The sequence below is a fragment of the Mus musculus genome, chromosome 1 (genome assembly GCF_000001635.26).
Source record: "Mus musculus strain C57BL/6J chromosome 1, GRCm38.p6 C57BL/6J".
NCBI lineage: Eukaryota > Metazoa > Chordata > Mammalia > Rodentia > Muridae > Mus > Mus musculus.
Window position 1 is genome coordinate 57,999,072 of NC_000067.6, and position 24,522 is coordinate 58,023,593.

Below are 24,522 nucleotides of genomic sequence, written 5' to 3' on the forward strand. Positions count from 1 at the left end.
ATTTTTAATTATTACTTTTTTTTTTACAGTCCAGCTGTTGCCCTACTGTTCTTTCTTTTTTTAGATGCCCAAAATGTTTTTCTGAACATCTAAAAAGGTTATATTTAACAAAACTTATTTTAATATGATATATTAGCACATGCCTATAATTTCAGCACTCAGGAGACCAAGACAATTGTGTGTGTTACTGTGGAGTAAGTATGTTATTGGCATGTAGTAGAATCTAAAATTCAAATTATGAAAATATAATTATGATTTAATCATACTAAAGGAACATAGGACTTTTAAGGTGAATTTAATCCTTAACTCCTCACTGAAATGTCTTTGCTACCGTTTCAGTAACAATTTAAATCATAGTAACATAGATTGCAGTCAGTTACTACAAAAGGTCTACTCATTTGGGTAGAGTTGACGCTTCCACAGGTCCTAGACAATTAGTCCTTTCATTTGAAGTTTAAGAAATGGCATTTGGGAGCATAGCAATTTTATTGAGTTGTGGAGACCCAGAAACTTGTGCAAACATTTCAGATTGGCTGCCCTAGCTCCTGTGGGTCTCCAGCTAGCGAGAGCTGTGGGGGTCATCTTCCGCCTTGCCTCTAGTCAAGGTGGCAGGGCGAGGCTGCTCTCTGCAGGGCTCCTCTCAGAGCAGTCCCAGCTGCTTCTCTTCTCAGCCTCTGTCTGCTCTCTAGCTTGTCTGTCTCCAGCTTCAAAACCTGGGCACGTTTATTTTCTCTAAAACTGTGTTTGTATTGGCATTCATTTCCAACTGTGACTTGATATCTATAAAGTAAACTACATTTTTTCTGAAATAATTTTACTAAGGAATGTGAGATTTTATTAAAGAATTATAAGGTATAAGTTGAGTGTTAACTTTTTAAAAATATTTTTGCAGACAATTCTTCTATTTTCAAGATCTCTCTAAAGCACAACAACAGAGCATTAGCGCGGGCCCTTAGTAAAGAGAAAGAGAATTCTCGAAGAATTACTACCGAAAAGATGCAATTACAGAAAGAAGTAGAGAAACTGAATTTTGAGAATACCTTTCTTCGCTTAAAGTTAAATACCTTGGTATGGAAATTGTATTGTTTTGGACTCTCCATTTAAATGGAATCTTTTTTTTTTTTTTTTTTTTTTTTTTTGGTTTTTCAAGACAAGGTTTCTCTGTGTAGCCCTGGCTGTCCTGGAGCTCACTTTGTAGACCAGGGTGGCCTCGAACTCAGAAATCCACCTGCCTCTGCCTCCCAAGTGCTGGGATTAAAGGCGTGTGCCACCACGCCCGGCTAAAATGGAATCTTTTAACTACATTACTATAGAAACTCTAAAAATGTTTTTTAAATTTCAGTTATGTAGAGAATGCTGTGTAAGTCTATACTAAAGGATAGACACCTCTTGGTGATAGAACAGACATCTTGAATCCTGCTCTAAATGCATGCTGTGTGTACCATAAACCAGTTTAACACCATGATCATCATTTGGTTGCTCACCATAAGCAAAAACTTGGCCCACTCATACATTTTTAAATGGTGAGTGTAACTCCTCTGAATAATTGAAAGAGTCCGCACAATATTTCTGTTCTCCTTTAATCTTGCATTTCTTTGGCTACAAGCCAAATAGAATTGAGGAGGTTGTCCTTTCTTTGTAGTTTTAGGTCTAAAATGAGTCGAAATTGGTTTAAAATGGAAAAGATGGCCTGTAATACTTTGATGATTTAATTTGTATTACTGACTATGTTTTTTTTCCATGTAATATATGGTTATGTGAAAACAAAAATATCAGAAAATTAGTGACTAGTGTCAAATGTTGAGTGTATCTGTGTGTTCATGGCTGTTCTGACAGAATATTAATGTAGCTTTTGAGCTTAATGTGGTCTCAGTTGAAAACACTAACCAGGCATGATTTCATGTCTGTAATCCCAGTAGTTAGAAGCTGAGGCAAGAGGCTTGCCACCAGCGCACAGCCAGTCTCCACTGTGGAGTTAGTCCTAGGCTGCCTTGGGTTACAGTGTGAGAACTCGCCTCAAAAAATGAGGCTAGAATCAAAAAAAAATGCTTACTTTGAGTCTTCTTACACTGCTGCTATCTGTAAATGTATCGTCATAACCAATCTCAAACCTTAGTGAAAGGAAGTCTTTCTTTTACGTGCACAGAATAAGAAGCTTGTAGAAATAGAATCGCATGTGAGCAATGATTTGTTAACTGCAATTGAAATAAGCAGTCTTTCTGAGGTGAGTGAATTCACGTGAGTGGGGCCATTTTTTTTTTTAGCATTACTAAAGAGAGTTGAGATTAAATAACATCAAGGTAAGACATTCAAATGTGCAAAGACATACCAGTAATCATGTAGAATGCATCACCTTTACAATCAGTTATTAAAATTATTTCATTAAAATCTAATTTTGATTTAAAATAATGGATTAAACTGCTCTTTGGAACATGACCCACCCAAAAGATTTAGAAACAAAGTCTTAGTAGGATGGAACATTTCAAGTTAGAGAATTTATTTTAAAATAAAAAGAATTGAAAAATTATTGGGGTGAAATATAGGCAGATCCTATTGTATACCAGTCTGTAAGATGAATTCTAGACCATTTAAAATAATGACACAAAATAAACCACAGACATACATAAGATCAGTATTATCCATATATGAGTCGGGGGGAAATTGTGCTGTTCTTCTGAGCAAGCCTGACCTAAGGACCTTGCCATCCCTGTGGCCTGAAGTCCTGTCCTGTCCTTCATGTCAATAATACACATTCTAAGGCTTGGCCATACCCTTACCCTTTGAGCCATTTCTTATTGTTAGCTGCATCGGTTGTCTTTTGCTGTTACCTTGATGTTAGTATAGAGTACTTTTATCTCCTATATCATTATATTTTTTCTTTTGTGGATTATTTTGCATCAGTATGCAGAAAGCTTATTATAATTCCTCTTGAAAGCACCAACAAAAGCACATTCTCCTCAGCCACTGTCTCATTCATACTTTTACACTTCTTCAGAGACTTATTCCCATGTTCTCCTTTCTTTTGATTCACACCTCTAGACTTCTACATCACTATGGTGTTTCTGTAAGCCGCCAGTGGGACTAGCATGACAAGATCCCAGGGGCAGTGGTTGGTCCTTAGGCTGATCTTAGGACTCTCAGGACACTGCTCTCTAAGATCTTTCCCCACCTTTCTGCTTGTTCTTTCAGCTGGTTTTTTGGTTTCCTTCCCTAACTGCTAAGTTTTAGAGTACCCAAGAGTTAGTTATTAGATTTCTCTCTTCTGTCTATATTCATTCTTGTTAGGTAATTTTACCAGTCTTTGTTTTGATTACTAACCTGTACTGATAACTTCCAAATGTGTGTTTCCATGCTACATAACACATATGTAGTAGACATGAAAAAATTATGTATAGCTATAATGATCTTGTGTGTGTATAATATACATGTACGCATATGTATAATGTGTATATATATTATATATTAATGTATATCTTAATATTTCTGTCTATAGAAAGTTTTGAAGGGTTAGTAACTTAACAAAACTATCAGGAGTGATTATCACTGGAAAGATTGACGAAGGATGAGCTATTTTAATCTTATCTTTATACTATACTATAATTATTTAACTATTAAAGCCCAAAGTAAAGGCTGGGTAGTTCAGTGGTAGAATACTTAGCTGGCATGAACAGGGTCCTGAATTACTCCAGCAATACACATATACAGTACAAGAATTTTGTTCTGGTTCTGTTGGTATCCTAGTGTAATTTGCTATTTTAATAACAAGTCATTAAAATACAATAGATTATTTCTTACCATTTTCTTTGTTTTACTCAAAAATAGTTCCACCAAGGTTCTTTTCTCCTGTCAGCTACCAAGAAACAAAGGAACAGTAAGCAGTGCAAGCCTGCGCATCTTCCATATGCAAGGTAATCGTTTAGAGCTTGGCTAAATGTTGGCTTATGTGCTTGTGCCCCAGAAGATGGGAGAGTGGGCTTTGAGTGGTCTTATTTACTCACATTCTATAAACAGAAAAAACAGAGATAATGACTTATAAATAATGTGTAATGTTGCTTTGTTGAATTAAACATTTCATAGACTTCTGTTGTATACTTGAGTTTAGTATACCTTTAGTTACCTGGGCTAGATTGACACTGACTCAGAGCAGACTTCATAAAATAGTCAGTGTTCTCTGTCAGCCTATATCTGTGTTACTGAGGTGGAAATGGGAATCGTGTGTGGTGTCTTATTAAGGCTGGCTCTTCAGGACTCTGAGGAAACTGTCCTCAAATGCAGATAAGTAGGTTGTAGTAGTTGCTACTTTTAATTACATTTTTTCTGGCCTTTTTTTCTTGCTGAGCAAATCTGATTAACTCTTTCCACCTTTAATATCATGTATACTTACTGTTTTAATCTGTGAGATTAACTCTCACTTTGGCTATTCTCTTGTCTAAAGTCTCTTTCCTTTTTTGATTGACTTGGTTACAAGTCATCAAAGGATACCCAGTTTCAAAGCTGATGTATTAAACAGTCGACCCTGAGGCTGAGAGATGTGAAATGACTTAAGCAGTGACTGGAATCTTTCCATCTACTTAATGTTTAATGTGTTTGTCTTAAGTGTATACAGTCTCTGTATATTACATAACGTATATGTAAGGATGAGCTGCCTAAGTATAAAGATCTTGTATTTGTGCAGGTATATGCATGCATACTATTCCAATGCATAGCAGAAAGTTAGAAAGTTTCTTAAAGAAGCATGAGTAGTGATTATCTATTGGATAGTTTGGTTAAGGGAGGAAACTTGCGTTTTAGTAAAATCATTAAATAAGTAGAGGCATTCATATATGAAATACTGTCTTTTACCACAGGAGGGGAAGAACTCTCAGGTCATGCCACTTATATCATTTTCTATTTATTCCAGTTTGTTCTATTTTATTTATCTACAATCTGTATTGCTACCATTTTGTACCAGTACATTTTATTAATGTATTTTAAAAGTAGTAAGTTGTATTATCTTACACCTTTATGTTTTCAAGGACACGTTGGCTGGCTGTCATGCATTTATTGTTTCAAATGTCTCCGTATAGCCCGGTGTGGTGGTGGTGCCAACCTGTAATGCCAGTGCTTAGGAGGCTGATGCAGTAAAATCTCCACACGTTTGAGGCCAGCCTGGGCCTCGCTGGGCTACAGTTAGACCCTGTCTCAATAAACAAACCAGAAAACCTCAATCAAGTATATTTGTTTGCTGTACAAAAAAATGCATTGTGTCCTTTAATGAGATTTTGTTTGAAATATTTCATACATATTAAAGACAGATTTTCACATGTAAACAGCATTATATGACCTTATCCAGAAGACCCTAAAGGACAAAAAAGAAAAAGGTACCAATGATCTCAGATGTATCCCCGTAGCTTCCTCTCTGATCATCACCCAATGCCTTCCTACCAAGGATTCTGATCTTAAAACATCATACATCAATTTTGTGTGATTCCTCTAATGATCAAAAAATACTTTTATAAGTCTGATTTTGCTCAGCCTTGTTTGTAGGAGTTACCTATATTGTAGCTGTAAATCATCTGCATTGCTGTGTAGTATTCCACTGCATCTCCAATCTGCCGTTCTGCTGCATTTCCAGCTCTGATCTGTTACAGATGAGGCTGCCACATACAGATATATAGGTATCTCCTGCTTGGTGAATGAATCCACATTCTATTTGGTATAAACTACCAATCTGTTTCTGGAGTATGGTCCTAGCAGCAGTGTGTTAATATTCCTGTCCTATATCCTCAGTGTGCAGTAGTGTTAAATTCAAGTTTTTATCTTTACTTCCCTGATGACAAATGAAGTTAAATACTTGTTCATATGTGTTCTTTTGAGTAGTATTAATTTTTACTTTGTGTATAACAAGTGTTTTCTTTCTGGCTTGGGTCTTTTCTTTTTGTCTCCTTGGGATATTTACATGAACAGTTCTTTATAAAGCCCAGTCAGTGTGTGTGTATACATGTGTGTGTATGTGTGTTCCCTCCCAATGTTCTGATTAATACTTCCTGTGACCCTTTACTGTTTACAGGTCATTCATTATTCTGTTACCAAAAGTGTATTATCTTCTGTTGGGGTTCAGGGATTGCCACACAGACTGTATGAGCACTAATGTCAATTAAGCAAGAATAGTTTATTGAACACACATCCCAAGACTAATTGATCAGGACCATAACAAAGGACTTGGGGGCCTAATTGTGCTACCAGTCTGTTTGGGCAAGCTTTTTATAGGAAAAACCAAATTGTGATTCAGAAGGGTAGAGGTAGTACTACATTTTGGTTAACTTGACAAAGTATTATCAGCTGATGTTTAAGCTGATTGATCCTAAGTAATGTCAGAGCAGTGGTGGATGGGGGTGAACAGGGGAGGATCAGGGCGTTGAGCTAACAGAGCATAAGTAATGCAACCAGAGTGCTATGGCCGTTTAGGAGAATTTTTCAGTTGTGGATAATTACTCCTGGAAAGTGAAGTCTGAGAACCTGAACTTAATTTCACCTTATGAGCAAAATGGAGACTAAATACAAAATGGCTGCAGTTATGTCAAAAGAAGCATGCTTCAACACTTCCTTTTTACATTGATTTTAAAAATTATTGGGCTGGAGAGATCGCTCAGCAGTTAAGAGCACTGGCTGCCCTTTCAGAGGTCCTGAGTTCAATTCCCAGCAACTACATGGTGGCTCACAACCATCTGTAATGAAATCTAGGGCCCTCTTCCGGCATGAAGGTATACATTTAAATTAAAAACTTAAATTATTCTTTTTTGTTATTATCATTACTGTTATTACATGCATGATGGGGATGGAAAGGCACTTGCATGTGCCATAGCATATGTTTGATGGCCAGAGGATAACTTCATGAAGTTAGCTCTCTCCTTTGATCTTCACATGGGTCCTTAGGGATTGAAGTTAGGTCTCCAGCCTTGTATAGTAGGTGCTTTACCTACTCATCCTTGTGTACTCAGCCTTGTATAGTAGATGCTTTACCTACTCATCCATTACATCAGCTTCCCTACCCCATTAAGATCTTCAGCCTACTTAGACTTTGGGTATGATGTGAGGGAAGGGGGTCTTAGGGTTTTACTGCTGTGAACAGACACCATGACCAAGGCAACTCTTGTAAGGATAACATTTAATTGAGGCTGGTTTACAGGTTCTGAGGTTCAGTCCATTATCATCAACGGTGGGAGCATGTATGCAGGCATGGTGCAGGAGGAGCTGAGAATTCTAAGTCTCATTTTGAAGACTGCTAGAAGAATGACTGACTTCTTTTCTTTTTCTTTTTCTTTTTTTTTTTTTTTTTTTTTTTTTTTTGGTTTTTCGAGACAGGGTTTCTCTGTATAGCCCTGGCTGTCCTGGAACTCACCTTGTAGACCAGACTGGCCTTGAACTCAGAAATCCGTCTGCCTCTGCCTCCCGAGTGCTGGGATTAAAGGCATGCGCCACCACGCCCGGCTTGAATGACTGACTTCTAAGGCAGTTAGGACAGGGGTCTTAATGGTCACACCCACAGTGACACACCTACTCCTATAAGGCCACGCCTTCTAGTAGTGCCATTCAGTCTGGTCCAGGCTTATAGAAACCATTACAAGGGGTCAGAGTTGTTATTGTTGTTTTGTTTATTAGTGTGGAAATGTCATTGGCTTTGCACTATTTATTAAAAACACTTCTCTTACCTAATGACTATTTCATCTATGTCATAATGAACTGACTGGATGGATATTGAAGAGTCTGCTTCTGAACTCGGCTTATATGTGAGTCTTGTCACTACCTTGCTGCCTAAATGATTAGTTATCAGTCTTGTTTCAGTTTATGTCTCTTACTTTATTCATTCTTTTCATTTATCAATATTAGTATGACTATTTTGATCCTTTATCAATATTAGTATGACTATTTTGATCCTTTGCATTTTATAAGTAGTTTAGCGATTTGCAGCACCCCCCCCCTCACCCAACACACACACACACACAAAGGGATAGTTGGAAAATTTAGTAGACATTGTAGGATAATTTGATCACACTATGAACCCCAAGATTGTGTTATTTACTGGAAAAAACTATTTTTAGTTGTGGTGTGGCTCAACCCTAACACACATAGTCAAGAACTTTCTGTTTATTGTCAACAGGATTATATAAAGTCAACCATAGGTCAAGTGGTGGAGCAAGCAACCAGCTGACATGGAATGCACATAGGAAAACACCTTAGAGAGTAAGAGGAAGTCAGGAAGACAGATAGAGAGACGGACAGGAAGTAGAAGGGAGGGACATTCATTTTGAAGAGTTTTTGAGATAGAGTGGAACATTAGCTAAGGAAGAAGGTCAGGTGTGAGCTCTCTCTGCCTCTCTGAGCTGTCAGGTTTTCACCTCATTATCTGGTTCCCAAGTCTTTATTGGTAAAATCGAACATATGAGATTCTGTTAATAAACAATAATTCTGTTAATAAAAAATATGTTCAGTTTGAGGAAAATAGAAATTTTATATAATAGTTTCATCTCTAAGCACATTGTATCACTTGGTCTACTTAGCTATTTTATGTTCTCTAGGGTTTTTTTTTTTATATAATTATTCCATATGTTGGGTTCTTTCCTACTTGCTTGATATGTTAGTGTTGTGCTGAATGCATTCCTTTGTCTTGATTGTTTGAGCCAAGATTCCATGTAACTAAAGCTGCCCTTTAATTACTATTCCTCTGCCTTCACTGCTGGAATGCTGGGAATACAGTCATGCCTTAGGACACTGGATGCACTTGTTTCTTTTTTCATTTTTAGTTTTTATTAGATATTTTCTTTATTTAAATTTCAAATGTTATCCCCTTTCCTAGTTTCCCCTCCAAAAAACTCCTGCCCCCTCCCCCTGCTCCCCAACCCACCCACTCCCATTTCCTGGCCCTGGCATTCCATTACACAGGGGCCTAGAGCCTTCATAGGACCAAAGTCCTCTCCTCCCATTGATGACCAACAAGGCCATCCTCTGCTACATATGCAGCTGGAACCATGGGTCCCTCGATGTGTACTCTTTAGTTGGTGGTTTAGTCCCAGGGAGCTCTGGAGGTACTGATTGGTTCATACTGTTTTTCTTCCTTATGGGGCTGCAAACTCCTTCAGCTCCTTGGGTCCTTTCTCTAGCTCCTCCATTGGGGACTCTGCTCAGTCCAATGGTTGACTGAGAGCATCCACCTCTGTATTTGTCAGGCACTGGCAGAGCCCCTCAGGAGACAGCTATATCAGGCTCCTGTCAGCAAGCGCTTCTTGGCATCCTCAATAGTGTCTGGGTTTGATGACTGTATATGGGATGGATCCCCAGGTGGGACAGTCTCTGGATGGCCTTTCCTTCAGTCTCTGCTCCATACTTTGTCTCTGTAACACCTCCCATGGGTATTTTGTTTCCCCTTCTAAGAAGGACTGAAGTATCCACACTTTGGTCTTCCTTGTTCTTGAGCTTCATGTGGTCTGTGAATTGTCTCTTAGGTATTCTGAGCTTCTGGACTAATATCCATTTATCAGTGAGTGCATAGCATGTGTGTTTTTTTGTGATTGGGTTACCTCACTCAGGGTGAAATTTTCTAGTTCCATCCATTTGCCTAAGAATTTCATAAATTCATTGTTTTTAATAGCTGAGTAGTAGTACTCCATTGTGTAAATGTACCACATTTTCTGTATCCATTCCTCTGTTGAGGGACATCTGGGTTCTTTCTAGCTTCTGGCTATTATAAATAAGGCTGCTATGAACATAGTGGAGCTTGTGTCCTTATTACATGTTAGAGCATCTTTTGGGTATATACCCAGGAGTGTTGTTGCTGGGTATTCAGGTAGTACTATGTCCAATTTTCTGAGGAACCACCAAACTAATTTCCAGAGTGGTTGTGCCAGCTTGCAGTTCCCACCGCAATGGAGGAGTGTTCCCCTTTCTCCACATCCTCGCCAGCATCTGCTGTCACCTGAATTTTTGATCTTAGCCATTCTTAACTGGTGTAAGGTGGAATCTCAGGGTTGTTTTGGTTTGCATGTTCCTGGTGACTAAGGATGTTGAACATTTTTTCAGGTGCTTCTCAGCCATTGGGTATTCCTCGGGTGAGAATTCTGGGTGCCCGTGCATTTGGAGCATAGATGAACTGAGAGTTGTTCTTGGTAGATTTTTCCTTTGATGAGTATGAAGTGTCCTTCCTTTTTTTTTTTTTTTTTTTTTTTTTTGATGACTTTTAGTTGAAAGTCGATTTTATTCAATAATAGAATGGCTATTCTCTCTTGTTTCTTGGGACCATGTGCTTGGAAAATTGTTAAATTGTTTTCCAGCCCTTTACTCTGAGGTAGTGTTTGTCTTTGACACTGAGGTGCATTTCCTGTATGCAGGAAAATGCTGGGTTCTGTTTACGTATCCAGTCTTTTAGTCTATGTCTTTTTATTGAGGAATTGAGTCAATTGATAAGAGATATCAAGCAATAGTTATTGTTGCTCCCTGTTATTATTGATGTTATTTTTATGTTTGTGTGGTTATCCTCTATTTGGTTTGTTTAAAGATTACTTTCTTGCTTTTTCTAGGGTGTAGTTTCCCTCCTTGTGTTGGCAATTTCTATCTATTATACTTTGTAAGGCTGGATTTGTGGAAAGATATTGTGTAAATTTTATTTTGTCATGGAGTATCTTGGTTTCTCCATCTATGGTAATTGAGAGTTTTGCTGGGTATATAGTAGCCTACCTGGGGTTGGCATTTGTGTCTGTATGACATCTGCCAGCTTTCATAGTCTCTGGTGAGAAGTCTGGTGTAATTCTGATAGGTCTGCGATTATATGTTACTAGACCATTTTCCCTTACTGCTTTTAATATTCTTTCTTTGTTTTATGCATTTGGTGTTTTGATTATTAAGTGATGGGAGGAGTTTCTTTTCTGGTCCAAACTATTTGGAGTTCTGTAGGCTTCTTGTATGTCCATGGGCATCTCTTTCTTTAGGTTAGGGAAGTTTTCTTTTATAATTTTGTTGAGGATATTTACTGGCCCTTTAAGTTAGGAATCTTTACTCTCTTCTATATCTATTACCCTTAGGTTTGGTCTTCTCATTGTGTCCTGGATTTCCTGGATTTCTTTTTGTTTGTTTTTTTGAGACAGGGTTTCTCTGTATAGTCCTGGCTGTCCTGGAACTCACTCTGTAGACCAGGTTGGCCTCAAACTCAGAAATTTACCTGCCTCTGCTGGGATTAAAGGCGTGCACGACTATGCCCGGCTTTGGATGTTTTAAGTTAGGAGATTTTTGCTTTTTGCATTTTCTTTGACTGTTGTGTCAATGTTTTCTATGGTATCTTCTGCCCCTGAGATTCTCTCTTCTATCTCTTGTATTCTGTTGGTGATGCTTGCATCTATGACTCCTGATCTCTTTCCTAGGTTTTCTATCTCCAGGTCTGTCTCCCTTTGTGATTGCTTCATTGTTTCTATTTCTATTTTTAGATCCTGGATGGTTTTGTTCAGTTCTTTCACCAGTTTGGTTGTGTTTTCCTGTAATTCTTTAAGGGATTTAGTGTTTCCTCTTTAAAGTCTCCTACCTGTTTACCTGTGTTTTCTTGTATTTCTTTAAGGGAGTTATTTATGTCCTCCTTAAATTCCTCTATCATTATCATGAGATGTGATTTTAAATCAGAGTCTTGCTTTTCTGGTTTGTTGGCTAATCAGGGTTCACTGTGGTGGGAGAACTGGGTTCTGATGATGCCCAAGTAGTCTTGGTTTTTGTTGCTCATGTTCTTGCACTTGTCTTTTACTATCTGGTTATCTCTGGTGTTAACTGGCCTTGCTGTCTGTGACTTTGGCGTGTCCCTCCTGCAAGCCTGTGTGTCAGTACTCCTGGGAGACCAGTTCTCTCCAGGAGGAATTTGGCTATGGAGAGCTGTTGTATAGGGTCAGTTCTGGGGTACAGACAGAGACCAGAAGGGTCCTGCCCCCAGCTGATCCTTGGTTCTTGTGTCCTGATGGCTTTGTGAGTGTTTCTTGGGCCAGAAATTTGGAGAGAAGTGGTGGCCTTACCTGTGCTTGTAGATGTGTAGGCACTCCTGGGAGACCAGATCCCTCTTGGCAGTATTTGTATAAGTAGCTCTGTGGCACAGTATCAACTCTGGGTGCAGATGGAGACCTGAAGACTCCTGTCTCAGGCAGCCCCTTGAGTGTTCCAGGTGGGTTACTCTGAGCAGCAGTAGTGGTCCTATATGCACTCACAGGCCTGTCCAAAAATCTTGGGGGGCTCACTCTCTTCCAGTGCTATTTGGGTATGGAGCCCTATGGCAGAGGATCTTGTTACAGTTGTTTTTTAATTACATTTTCTTTTTGATGTTAGCTTGCAAAAATCAATTAATTTTCAGATACTAGGCTGTTTCGAATGAACTTGTTTATGGCTCTCTTTGAATTTTCTATGAATAGACTTTTGTTCTTTGTAAATAAGAACTGTTTGCTTTTTCCCTTTGCAAGTCACTTCTCTTTTCCTTTTTCTTACTTTACTGAAATAGCGACTTGTTCAAAGTTGGAAAAGTCGTAACAACAGACATTCTTAACTGTACTTCCATTTTAGGTATGATGTGAACACTTGGATTTCCTAGATCTTGTCGGATTAATAAAGTTCTAAGTTGAGACAAAGTATTACAAGTTCAAGGCAAACTAAAAGCTTGGGAGAAGTTATCTAAGCTCACAGTTTGTTTCGTTTCATTCCTCATTCTTTTTTTTTTAAGAACTTTAATACTCAAAACTCGGGGATTTCCCACCCCAAAGACAAAGATTCTTTTCTCTCTCTCTCTCTCTCTCTCTCTCTCTCTCTCTCTCTCTCTCTCTCTCTCTCTCTCTCCACACACACACACACACACACACAGACACACATACACAGACACACACACACACCTTTCAAAGATTTATTTATTATTATATGTAAGTACATTGTAGGTGTCTTCAGATGAACCAGAAGAGGGCGTCAGATCTCATTCTCATTACAGGTGGTTGTGAGCCACCGTGTGGTTTTCTAGGATTTGAACTCAGGACCTTCAGAAGAGCAGTTTGTACTCTTAACCGTTGAGCCATCTCTCCAGCCCTCCTTCCTCATTCTTTATTATTGTGTATGTGTGCATGTGTATGGTGAGTGGGTGTGCATATAGATACATACATGCCACAGAACTTATAAGAGGTTAGAGGACAACTTTAATGGTCATTTCTTTCCTTCCGTTGTGGGCTCTAGGGATCAAATTCAGGTCCTCAGACTTGTATGGCAACCACTTTTACCCAATGGGCCATCTCACTGGCCCTAAGCCTATAGGTTTTTTTGTCAAAAACTTTTTGATAACATCCTATTTCTCTTATTAAAAATTAGGACATTCAGATTATTATTTCTTGGTCAGGTTTTTAAGTTTTCTTTAAAGAATCCTTCCATTTCTATTTTTTAGTTATCTAAAGTGTCAGATTACAGTGAGTTAAGAGCAGCTGCTCTGCACAGTAAGACTCTGTCTCAGAAAAAAGAAAGTTCAAAAACTGGTTGCTGAGAGTTTCTTCGTGAATAGCTATTGAATTAATCATGTGGGGCTTTTGATGCTATTGAAAAGATACTCCCTTATTAGTATAATGAATTCTTAATTTTTTTATTCATATAATAAAATATAATGAATGGGGGTGCAAATATATGGCATGCCTGTGAAGATCAGAAAACAACTTGGTGGAGTCTGTTCCCGCTGTAATGTGGGTTCTAGGAGTTGGACTCAGGCTATCAGGCTTTCCAAGGCAAATGAATACCTTAGCTGCTGGACCACTCAACTTCCTCCTCTGCATCACACAATCATTATTGTTTCTTTAAAGGTGTATTGCATATGTGTTACAATGAAAATTATTCATTTTCTTTTGCTGCATTATTTTTCAGGTTTAGGTATTTCAGTTATGCTGACTGATAAACATTCTTTTCTAATTCAGGAAGCATATTACCAAGTGGTATTATTTTTCTTTAAGAACTTAAGAAATGTTACCTCAGCCTATAGCTTTCATGCAGAGAGGTTTTGAGAATATGCCATTTCTTTTAAAATTTTTTTATTATTTTTAATGGTGTGTGTGTGTGTGTTTATAAGCATGCCCATGTATGTGAGTGCAGGTGCTTGTGGAGACTAGAGGCTGATCCTCCCAGGGCTGAAGTTGAAAGTAGTTGTGAGCTGCCCAGTATGCATGGTAGAACCAAACTCAGGTCCTCAGGAAGAGTAGTACATGCTCTTAACTGTTAGGCCACCTCTCCAGCCCCTAGCCATTTCTTTAATAATCCCTGGTTCTACTTATCAAGTTTTTACTTTTTCTTTAAATAATTTTTCCATTTTTTCTAAATGGTCAGATTATTGGTTCAAGTATAGTGATATCTTTTTCTATTTAATTTTTGTAATTTTTGTAAAACACAGAATTTATTTCATTCTCACTTGCCTTTAGAGTTCTGTTAACTTCAGAAAATGATGATGATGATGGTGCTGATGATAAATGGCAGACAAAGTGTAACAACAGAACTATATCAAAGACCTCACCTGATAGTACCTCTTCAGTATCAAGACAACCTTCATCCTTACATCAGTGCAATTTGAAAGCATTCCCTCCTAAAGAAGATAATCAGAAGACATGTGGGTCAGGTCATTTAGAACATACTTCAAGTGTTGATATACTTCCTAATGGTAAGACTGTTTTTAAAACTTCATGTAGCTTTTCTTTTCTTTCCTTTTCTTTTTTTTTTTTTATTAGATATTTTCTTCATTTACATTTCAAATGCTATCCCGAAAGTCCCCTATACCCTCCCCTCTCCCTGCTCCCCAACCTACCCACTCCGGCTTCCTGGCCCTGGCATTCCCCTGTACTGGGGCATAAAATCTTTGCAAGGCCTCTCCTTCCAATGATGGCTGAATAGGCCATCTTCTGCTATTATGTAGCTTTTCTTAAGGGCAACAATGTCTAAACAGCTTATCAATTAGGTAGATCCCTTGTATTGCTAACTTGTACTTGCTAACTTCTACAATTTAAAACTACTGAAAATTTCAATTTGAAGTAAATATCCTGACATGTCAGATCCATGGGCACCTAATACTGTTAGTCTAGAAGCAATCTTCAAAAATGAGCAGGACTAAGCTTTCCATTTTTCTTAGATTGTGATTTGAAAATACCATTACATTTATTTATTTAGTTTTATCTTCTCCTTTTCATGGATATGAGAAATGTTCATCTAGATGAATAGTATAGTGACATTTTCAAGCTCATAACCAACTAGTGATTATGATGGTTAGTTTTAATTTTCAAGCTGACAGAGTCTAGAACCATCTGGAAAGAGAATCATATAATGAGAGATGGTCTGGATGAGGTTTGCTGTGGGCATGATTGTGGAGGGTTATCTTGATTTTATTGAGTTGAGAAGACTTGTCCACTGTGGGTGGTACCATTTCCTTGGCAGGAGATCCTTATCTATTGAAGAGTGGAGAAGGCAAGCTGAGTACAAGCTTGTATCATTTATTGCTCTCTTCTCATGACTCTGGATATGGCTATCTGCTTCAAGTTCCTGCCACTTTGACTTCCTTACAATGATGGACTGTAACCCGGAACTGTGACCCAATAAATTCTCATTTAAGGTGCTATTGTCTGTATTTTACCAGAGCAGCAGAAATGAAAATGCCATAGTGCTAATGAACTTGACTAATGATTTAGTAAGAAAGAAAACATGATGATGGTTAATTTCATTTACATGAGTATTACATGGTCTTTCTAATTGATAATCCTGTACTGTAGTCTATGTTGTTTACGTATTTGTTAAGTATTAACAGACTAGAATACAGAACCCTAATTGTTAAGCTTAGAGCATGGTATTTTTCCTTTCCGGTCTTAGGTATCCTCCTATCAGAGTTACTGCTATTATTTGAGTCGTGGTCTCCTTCAGCTCTAGCAATAGGGATTAATGGCTCTGTTGTAGTATGTACCCATTCTGTTGTAGTATGTACCCATTCTGTTGTAGTATGTACCCATTCTGTTGTAGTATGTACCCTTTCCAATCTCGGGACGGGGGCTGAATGAATGCTCGGCAGTGTGCATTTCCTGTGGGTCAGATGTAAAATGTGACCTGTGAGTAGTTAGCTAGTTAGTTAGACTGTGTGTCCACTTAGTCTAATCAATTTTTATTAGCATGAATTCTGAATAATATAAGGGTCTGAGAGGAACAGATTGTTAGAAGTCCTCTCTGTGAAACAGCTAAGTATCTGCTTTGTTTACTGTAGATTATTACTTATTTTTGTTTTTCTTTATTTTGTAGAGAGCCACTCAGATCAAAGTCCTAAGAGTTCTCTGAGTGAGATGAAAACTGCTCCATCTCCCAGCCTCAGAAGGGAAAAATTATCACATGGTAATGTGACTATGAGGAAGAAGTGTGTGTCTTCAACTCCAGACATTCTGTATGTGACAGATTTAGATCACCAACCAACTTCAAGTCCAGGATCAAATTGGAATAATGAGATACATGGTCATACTAATGAAACCAGCAATAACACGCAAAGAAATGCCGAGTGTTTTCTTGACTTACCTTCTGAGTCTTCCAGTGAGCCTGACGCAAAGCGCATGGAGCTAGTGCAGAAGAACACCGATAGCTTTCACTTCCAGAAAACTGTATATGATGCCGCTGATATGGAGTTAACTGCTACTGACATAGGCAAGATTGTAGCAGTTTCAAAAAGCAAGAAAAATCAAAATAAGAAAAAGGCAGACTGTAGAAAGGAGACTTTCAGAAAAGTGAAAGGTGCAAGCTCTGATAAAAAGAGAGAAAGCTCAAAGAGAGAATGTAAAGATGGTTCAGAAGTAGGTGCTGAGGAAGAGGCTGATGCAGCCAGAGCAGAAAGAGGCGCTGGTGTCCTGGATGGCAGAGGGGATTCAGAAGAGCCAAACTGCATTTCCAGTACTGAGCAGCCATCTCAGGTAAACACGCAAAAGAAAAGAACCCTCCAGAACAGCTCAGATCAGGAGAACATTCAAAATACGAAGAGGAGGCAAACATATACGACAGATGAGCAAGAGGAAACAAACCCTTTCTCCAGACATTCAGTCAAATTTCTTCAAGATGGTAAATTTGATCTGTGTCAGAAAACCCTACATCATAATTTAAGTAAGCCTTCTCGACAGACATTTGTGATTCGTAAGTCAGAAAAAGATAACTTATTTCCAAATCAAGAAGATAAAGACACCATTTCTGAAAACCTAGAAGTTACAAATGAATTTCATATAGATGATCTTTCCATCGAAGCTAATGAAAATGTATGTGACCATGAGACTCAGACAATGTTGGACTTGAAAAAGTCTGTCAGTGCTCAACAAAATCAAACAAAAATAAATAAGACTAAGCAGAAAATAAATCGAAGGACAAAAATAATTTCTGTCATGAGCCAAGTATATGAGGACAATGATAAAGATATTCACGTCCTAGAAAAAGACAACTTTCCCTTTCATACCCAAGCAAATAAAGAAACCACCAGTGGAAACCTAGAAAGTTCAAAAGAATTTGAATCACCTCTTCTTTTCACAAGAGACAACGGAAGCTTACGTGACTGTAAGACCCAGAATGTTCTGGATCTGCACAAGCAAATTCCTGATCTATACCCTGATCGGAATGAGTCCCAGATTAGCAAAATCCCTAGGCAAAAAGTAAATCGCAAGACAGAAGTAATTTCTGGAGTGAAATGTTTTAGTAATGACCAAGGTGTTCATTGCTCAGAAAAGGATAAGTCTTTGTTACTACAAAAGGATAAAGACTTCCCAGGAACTTTAAAAGACTTAAGTGAGTTTGATACGCCTGCTTTTTGTAACAAAGATAGTGCAAAGTCGTGTGATTATAAGTCTGAAATGCTCTTGGGGTTGAAAAAACATGACCCTAATATGCAACCTGCTTGTCAAGATGATTCAAAAGCAGGTAAGAAACTTAGACAAAAGGTAAATCGAAAAACAGAAATAATTTCTAAAATCACCCAAATACATGAAAATGATAGAGGAAGTACACATGACTCATTAAATAAGAAGCTCTGTCAGAAGGTTAATATATCAAAAATCATTTCTCAAATGAACCAAATATATGAGACTATTAATGAAGATGGAAATGGCTTTAAAAGCTCTATCAAAGATTGCGAAGATATTAAAAGTTGTGACTTTGGGGAAATCAACAGTAATAAAAAGGAAAATTATGATCCAATTCAAGATCCTTGCACACTGGTTAAAAAAACAAAGAGAAAGGGATCATGTAAAGCAGGGAGCAGTTTGGCAGGAGCTAAGAACAGGTGTGGTTTGCAGTTAACAGACTCTTCCCAGGTACAGTCTGTCCCCTTAGACTCTGGCTTAAGACACCATCCAAACGAAGCAGATTCTGGTCCTGGAGAGCAGACTAACCTGCCAAAGATGCAGAAACAAAGCGCTGGGAGGTCACTGGGAGATGCTTTCTCTGTGAGTCTGGGAAAAGAAGGAAGCCGCCCAGCCAAAGCAGTTAGTAAAATGACACCCAAATCAAAGAAGAGAAAGCTCCCTCTCGGTTGTTCTCCTGAAACCCACGGGACGGTGGAGATAACACCCAACACTGACCTCGCTAAGGCTGTTGACTCCCAACAGACTGAGAAGGAGAACTATTTGGAGAAGGAGAAAATTGCCAAGAGGAAGCCAGATTTTTGTACAAAGGTGTTGAAACCTTTATCTGAGACATGTTCATCTAACATAAAGAATTCTTCCTTGGACAGTATGTGTAAGAGTTCGCTACCTTTGAGTATTTCTTCTAGAAAAACCCTGATGCTGGAAGAAAGTTCTTCCCTGGAGAGTACATGCATCTTTCAAGTAGGTGATGCCGCTCATGAGAAGATAACGACAGGCACACGTAATCCCCACCACAGGACACAGAAGTCGACACCGGGTAGGCCAGAGTTTTAGAATTGTATTCTTTTCACTTAACCAGTGGTGTGTTTTCAGTTGAAACAGGCATTTTAGTGAAAATTTTAAGATAGTGTGAATATCATCATCTATAGAAACAGAAGTGAAAGTTTGTACATTGAGAAGTAACATTAACTTGAGCATTTGAAATAGAAAACTTGAGTTAGCCTTTACTATAAAGTTATCTAATAATGGCAGATAAGACCTCTTTTCATGTGTTTGGACAAAATTAAATGTTTTAAATGCTTGTAAAGGGAATTGTATTGAATTTATTCTACTGAAGTCAAGTTTTATAAGCGTGGGGCTCAGTCTAGCAGCTTACATTTAGTGGGATCAGAAAAACGTAAAGGTTAACAACTACAGTATGTGGTAAATGGTTTTAAAAGCAGACACTAAGCTAAGGGTGTATAGTGAGACATTTTGATTTGAGGAAATTGCAAGATAGCAAGTAGGTAGCATTTTAGACTAATGGATAAGCAGGATTTTTAGCATTAGTGTTTACTTATGTTTAACTGATTATTAAAATAATAGTTATTATAAATAATCAAATAAAATCAAAGGGGAAAACCCACTAAAATGGCAATCACCATTTACCATATGTACATAGACTTGAATCTATGAATCTTTAAACACATTCTTGAAATCATATTTCTCTATTATTAATTCTCCCACTTATTCCTCAGTGTTGAGTCATGGGAATATCCTTTGTCATAAGAGATTTTATAACATGAGACATTCTTACGTAGAAGTTTTTCTATTTGGAACCAACATTTCACTGTGTCTATAGAACACTAGAATTTTGACGCTAAGGCTAGTCTAGATAAAAGGGACCCAAAGCAGAAGAGTTCCAAGAGTCTGTCTGGGTAGTAGGTATGTTAGAGGAATAACTCATCTTTGCCGCTCTCGTGGCGGTAGCTTTTACACATGGAGTAACCGGATCTGTATGTTTTGAATGTGCGTGCAGAGACTGGTGTAGGTGATGAAGAGTTGAGCCATAAAGAGCTTTTGTGATTTCATTGACGACCTTTGTATTGGTGTCCTAGATAGTTTTATGCCAGCTTGACACAAACTAGACTCAATTGCAGTGAAGGACTTTTTGTTGAGAAATGCTTCTTGTAGGCAAATCTGTAAAGCATTTTCCAGATTAGTGGTTGATATGGAAGGGCCCAGCCCACTGTGAGTGGAGCTGTCCTTTGGCTGATGGTCCCGGATTCTATAAGAAAGCAGACTGAGCAAGCCATGGGGAGCCAGTCAGTAAGCAGCACCCTCCATGGCCCCTGCATCAGCTCCTGCCTTCTGGTTCCTGCCTTGATTTCCTTCAGTGATGGACTGTGCTGTGGACCTGGGAGTGAAGGAAACCCTTTCCTCTCCAAGTTGCTTTCGATCATGGTCTTTACCACAGCAATGAAAACCCCAAGCAATGTCTTACAATTGGTTTACTTTACATCTTAGCTCCTTTTTCTCTCAAAATCGAGTTTTTTAAGTTTTAAAATTTGATCACTCTGAATGGTAAACTGTATTGACGTCATACTTATTTCCATATCTTTACATATGCTTGTACAAATGTTTGTGAAAATCTTATTTGTAGGTAGCAGAACGTCCCTGGTCTTGGTGGATACCAGTTCTGTTTCAGATACCAACCCTGCTAACCCCGAGAATGAGTCAGAAGGGCAGTCTTCACACCCAATGAGAAGGAAAAGACAGTGCGTCCCTCTCAACCTGACAGAGCCAAGCCTTAGAAGGCAAGTGTTGCAGCGTTGTTGTTAATGTGTTTTTGAGACGTTTTGCCTGGATTAGTATTTGAACACCTGAGTATCACTGATTCATATGAATCTGTTCCACATAAGCTCTGGTAGAGATTAAGTCAAAATGAACCCTCGTTTTTCTGCTTTTTTCTCTAGTTTTAAATTAATTTAGCTTCATTTAATTTCTATCTTACTACTGCCATTTTAAAAACTTTAATTGGTAGCTATAATTTTTTTAATTTCTTGAATACAATTTACCAACCACCATTTTCATAGCTATCACATACATTTATTTCTTGTGTTGCTCTCTAGAAGTCAGTGTACTTTATATTTCCTTTGGTGCCAAAGAATAACAATTTAAAAAGAAAAAATTTTAACTGTAGATATATAGTAGTGAAGAAAGACTTCTAGCCCTTTCCCAATTTACCCACATCTCGGGTTCTATAATTATCAACATTGTGCTCTATTTGATTCAGCTGTTGTACTTTTAAAGCAAATCTCTGAGTGATTTTATTGATAAATAATAAGATTTTTTTGGTGCTGGAGAGATAGCTTCATCAGTAAAGCACTTGAACCAGAATGAGGCCCTGAGTGCAGAGCCATAAGTCAGTAAAAGTCAGGCACACCAGCACTGGGAAGGGAGAGACAGCGGGGTCCCTGGAGCTCACTGGTCAGTCAGTCTAGTCAGATCTGAAGTTCCATTCAGTGAGAGACCCTATCTGAAAGAGAATCAATCGAACACACTTCTACTCTACACACACACACACACACACACACTTCTTAACAAGGTTTACCACATTAGGATTAGGCAGGCCTGGGATTATAGCATAAGGTATGATTAGCCCTGCATGCATGAGGCTCTAGTTCACAAAACTATCAATAAATTCTTATTGTCCTTTAATGACTAATTTATTCAAAGTTGCTTAGTTGCCATAAAGTCACTCCAATGACTGTTTACATAGTTTTCTTCTAACTGGCCAACCGTCTCCCACCGATAGGTGTTTTCTGCTTTAGAGTCCTAAGCGGAGCCCTGTGTTGTGTTTAGCTTTCGCTTCTCCTTAACCTCATCATACCTGTGTCATTTCCTACTCCTTCCTCTCTCATGCCATCCTCAAGAGTACCAGGCAGTTAGTTTGTAGAATATCCACAAATTGAGATTTGGGTTTTGTGTTTTGTTTTTTTAAACCTTTTCCCCCCTCATGATCATGCTGTAGTTATGCATTTCTGAATGAATTCCACATGAAAGATATGCCTAGCATCATATCAAGGATTTATTATGTTAGTCTGTTCCTTTACCATGATAGGGCTAGCCTTGATCTCATAGCTACTGTTGAAATCTGCTGGGTTTCTGCAGTGTGAAATTTATGTTTTCCTTGATGATTGGAGGAGATTCTTTGAGTCTGTACATCTGTGTGTCAAAATTTTGTTTAATGATTTTAGTATTTATTAGTAGATTTTGCTTGAAACCAATACCGGTGTGATGTGTGAGACCATTACTGACATTCAGCTTCTTTGAAGAAATACTCACTTCTGTGAGCTAATAGCCCCACATTATCGTCTTTGAAATTCAGTATTGTCCATCTTTACTTCATTATTCAAGTGATTCCACCTTTGGTATTAGGAGCCCCTTCAGAATAGCATCTGATTTCCTTTAACAAGACTTCATTACTTTCTGACACCTCAGATATACCAGGTTCGTCATCATACTTTCCCTGTCCTGGTCCTAGAATCAGACACTTCTTAGGAATTCTGATTTTTTTCTATTGTAAAATTGTGTTTACCAACCAGATTCTGTGTCCTACCATATGCTCATGGCTGACATTATAGTACTACCTGTCTATTGCTACATAGCATTACCATAAATCTAGTAGCTTAGAAAATATTACCATTTATTCTTTTTAAGAATGTAGGCATGGCTTAATTGGTGTTAAAGGTAGCATCTCTTAATACTGTAATCAGAGTGCCAGAGTTCTTATCAGGAGGCTCTGCTCATAGACACTATTGGTAGAATCTCCTCATGAGGGTAGATGAAGACTTTAGCATCTTGATATTGGCTGTCAACTGTTTTCACCTCAATGCTACATGGGCTTCTTTCTCAACAAGGCCACTTTCTCAAAGCCAGCTATGGAAAAACTCTGCAGCAAGACACTTTAATGAGATAGTATTTTATAGTGAAATGTGCTCTCAAAAGTGAGGTAGCTTCTCACCCTGGTCACTTTGCTAGACACAAATCACTGTTCCTACCCATAATCACCTGGAAGGACTTATGTAAAGGCATCAATGCCAGTAGATGGGGATTGTGGGTAGTGTCCTTGTAATAGTCTGTATACCACAAGGATTGTGTTTGGGCCTCTCCTCTTCACAGAGAGCACAAGGATATATACATATATATATGTACATATGTATATCCTATATATGTGTGTATGTATATACATCCTTGTTTTCCACTATTGTGTGGCAAAACTTTCCTGGGAGGAGAAAAACCCATACATATACCCACATCAGATATGAAACCACAACAGGCTAAGTCCACTTTTCTGAACTAGTGAGTTTTATTGGAGTGACTTAATGGATGAGAGGTTACTTCCTGGAGCAGGAGTGGCTCAAAGACAACTGTATCACCAAAGCCCACCCTAACACGCATGACAGCTCACAAAAGCTGGAAAACTTGGAGCTCATTGCACAGGCTATAGGCAGCACAACAGGTTGGAAAATGTCCTTTCCAGGTGCTTCAGTTGGTCTAATCCTCTTGCAGATTACTCAGCGTTTCTGCTTCTTCCAGGCAACTGGTTTGATCTCAGAGTCTTCTTGAAGTTTGGCTTGTCTAAGAGTCTTTGAAGCTCAGTTTCCTTCAGCCTGAGGGTAACTCTCAGCTTTTATTGCTTATTCTGGTGAATCTTGTCAGTTTCAGGGACTTCCTGGAGCTATCTTGAGTTGTTTATCTACTGCTTAAGGAGCTTCCCATAGGGTGGAATGTTTTAATCCTGGAGGAAACTGTTTCACAACCCACATAGACATACACTTTTATATTTCTGTATGTATCATATATATAATAAAATCATGATGCACTAGAGTTGATCTAATACTGCTAGTTTTAATTTAATACTGCAGGGTTCATTTTAGCATTCCTCTTTGTTTAATATGTAATTTCTTAATCAGTAAGAAGCCTAGTTCTTATTATCTGAAAATACTTGTTTGTTCAGTTCTAATACATAATTTCAGAATTATTATCCAATATCCCTGTTAAAACAATTTTACCAACTGGATTTATATATAATTCTTTCTGCTGTGGAATAGTTGGTTTCCTAATCCACTGAGGTTCAGACATTATTGCGTCCCATCCACACTGTGGTGGAGCACACATACCCCAAAATACCGAGTATTGCCATATTTTTAATTTGTGTTAGTGGCAGGTGAGAAATGCTATCTGGGCTCTGTTGCATTTGCAGTTCTGGTGGTACTATTCCTAGGTTCAGTCTATACGCATCTCTTATTTTTCCCTGCCTGGTCTTTCTTATCCTAACTGTGCTGCAATGAAGTCTGTGTGTTGCTGTGTGCCCATGTGACTCTTTTCTATCTAGTCTTTGTTTCAGAAAGATAGTAGCTCTGTGATTTAAAGTAAAAACATGATTATATATTCATTATGGATTATGGATTTTACTATTAAAATATCTTCTTGTCATATTCAGTGCTTTGCAACTTAAAAGATAAAAGTTCTTAAAAATACCTTTGTTTCATCTGCCTATGATTCCTGCATTCCACTCCTTGAGTGTGGGAGTTCTACTTGAAATAGACACTCTTGAAGTAATTCTATTTCCAACATGACAGCTGGGTAGTCCTCATTCATA

The 24,522-nt window shown here is 38.2% G+C and overlaps 1 protein-coding gene across 2 annotated transcripts in view; it reads left to right on the forward strand.

Moving 5' to 3' along the window:
- Sgo2a (shugoshin 2A) overlaps nucleotides 1-24,522 on the forward strand; it is a 40,938-nt gene that overhangs the window by 13,732 nt on the left and 2,684 nt on the right. The window contains exons 3-8 of one of the 2 annotated variants that reach the window (NM_199007.2): nucleotides 893-1,068; nucleotides 2,147-2,224; nucleotides 3,823-3,908; nucleotides 14,436-14,671; nucleotides 16,288-18,912; nucleotides 20,518-20,671. In NM_199007.2, the coding sequence (NP_950172.1) occupies nucleotides 893-1,068; nucleotides 2,147-2,224; nucleotides 3,823-3,908; nucleotides 14,436-14,671; nucleotides 16,288-18,912; nucleotides 20,518-20,671 (3,355 nt within the window). The remainder of the gene's footprint in view (nucleotides 1-892; nucleotides 1,069-2,146; nucleotides 2,225-3,822; nucleotides 3,909-14,435; nucleotides 14,672-16,287; nucleotides 18,913-20,517; nucleotides 20,672-24,522) is intronic. The other variant, NM_001177867.1, reaches the window with a different exon arrangement.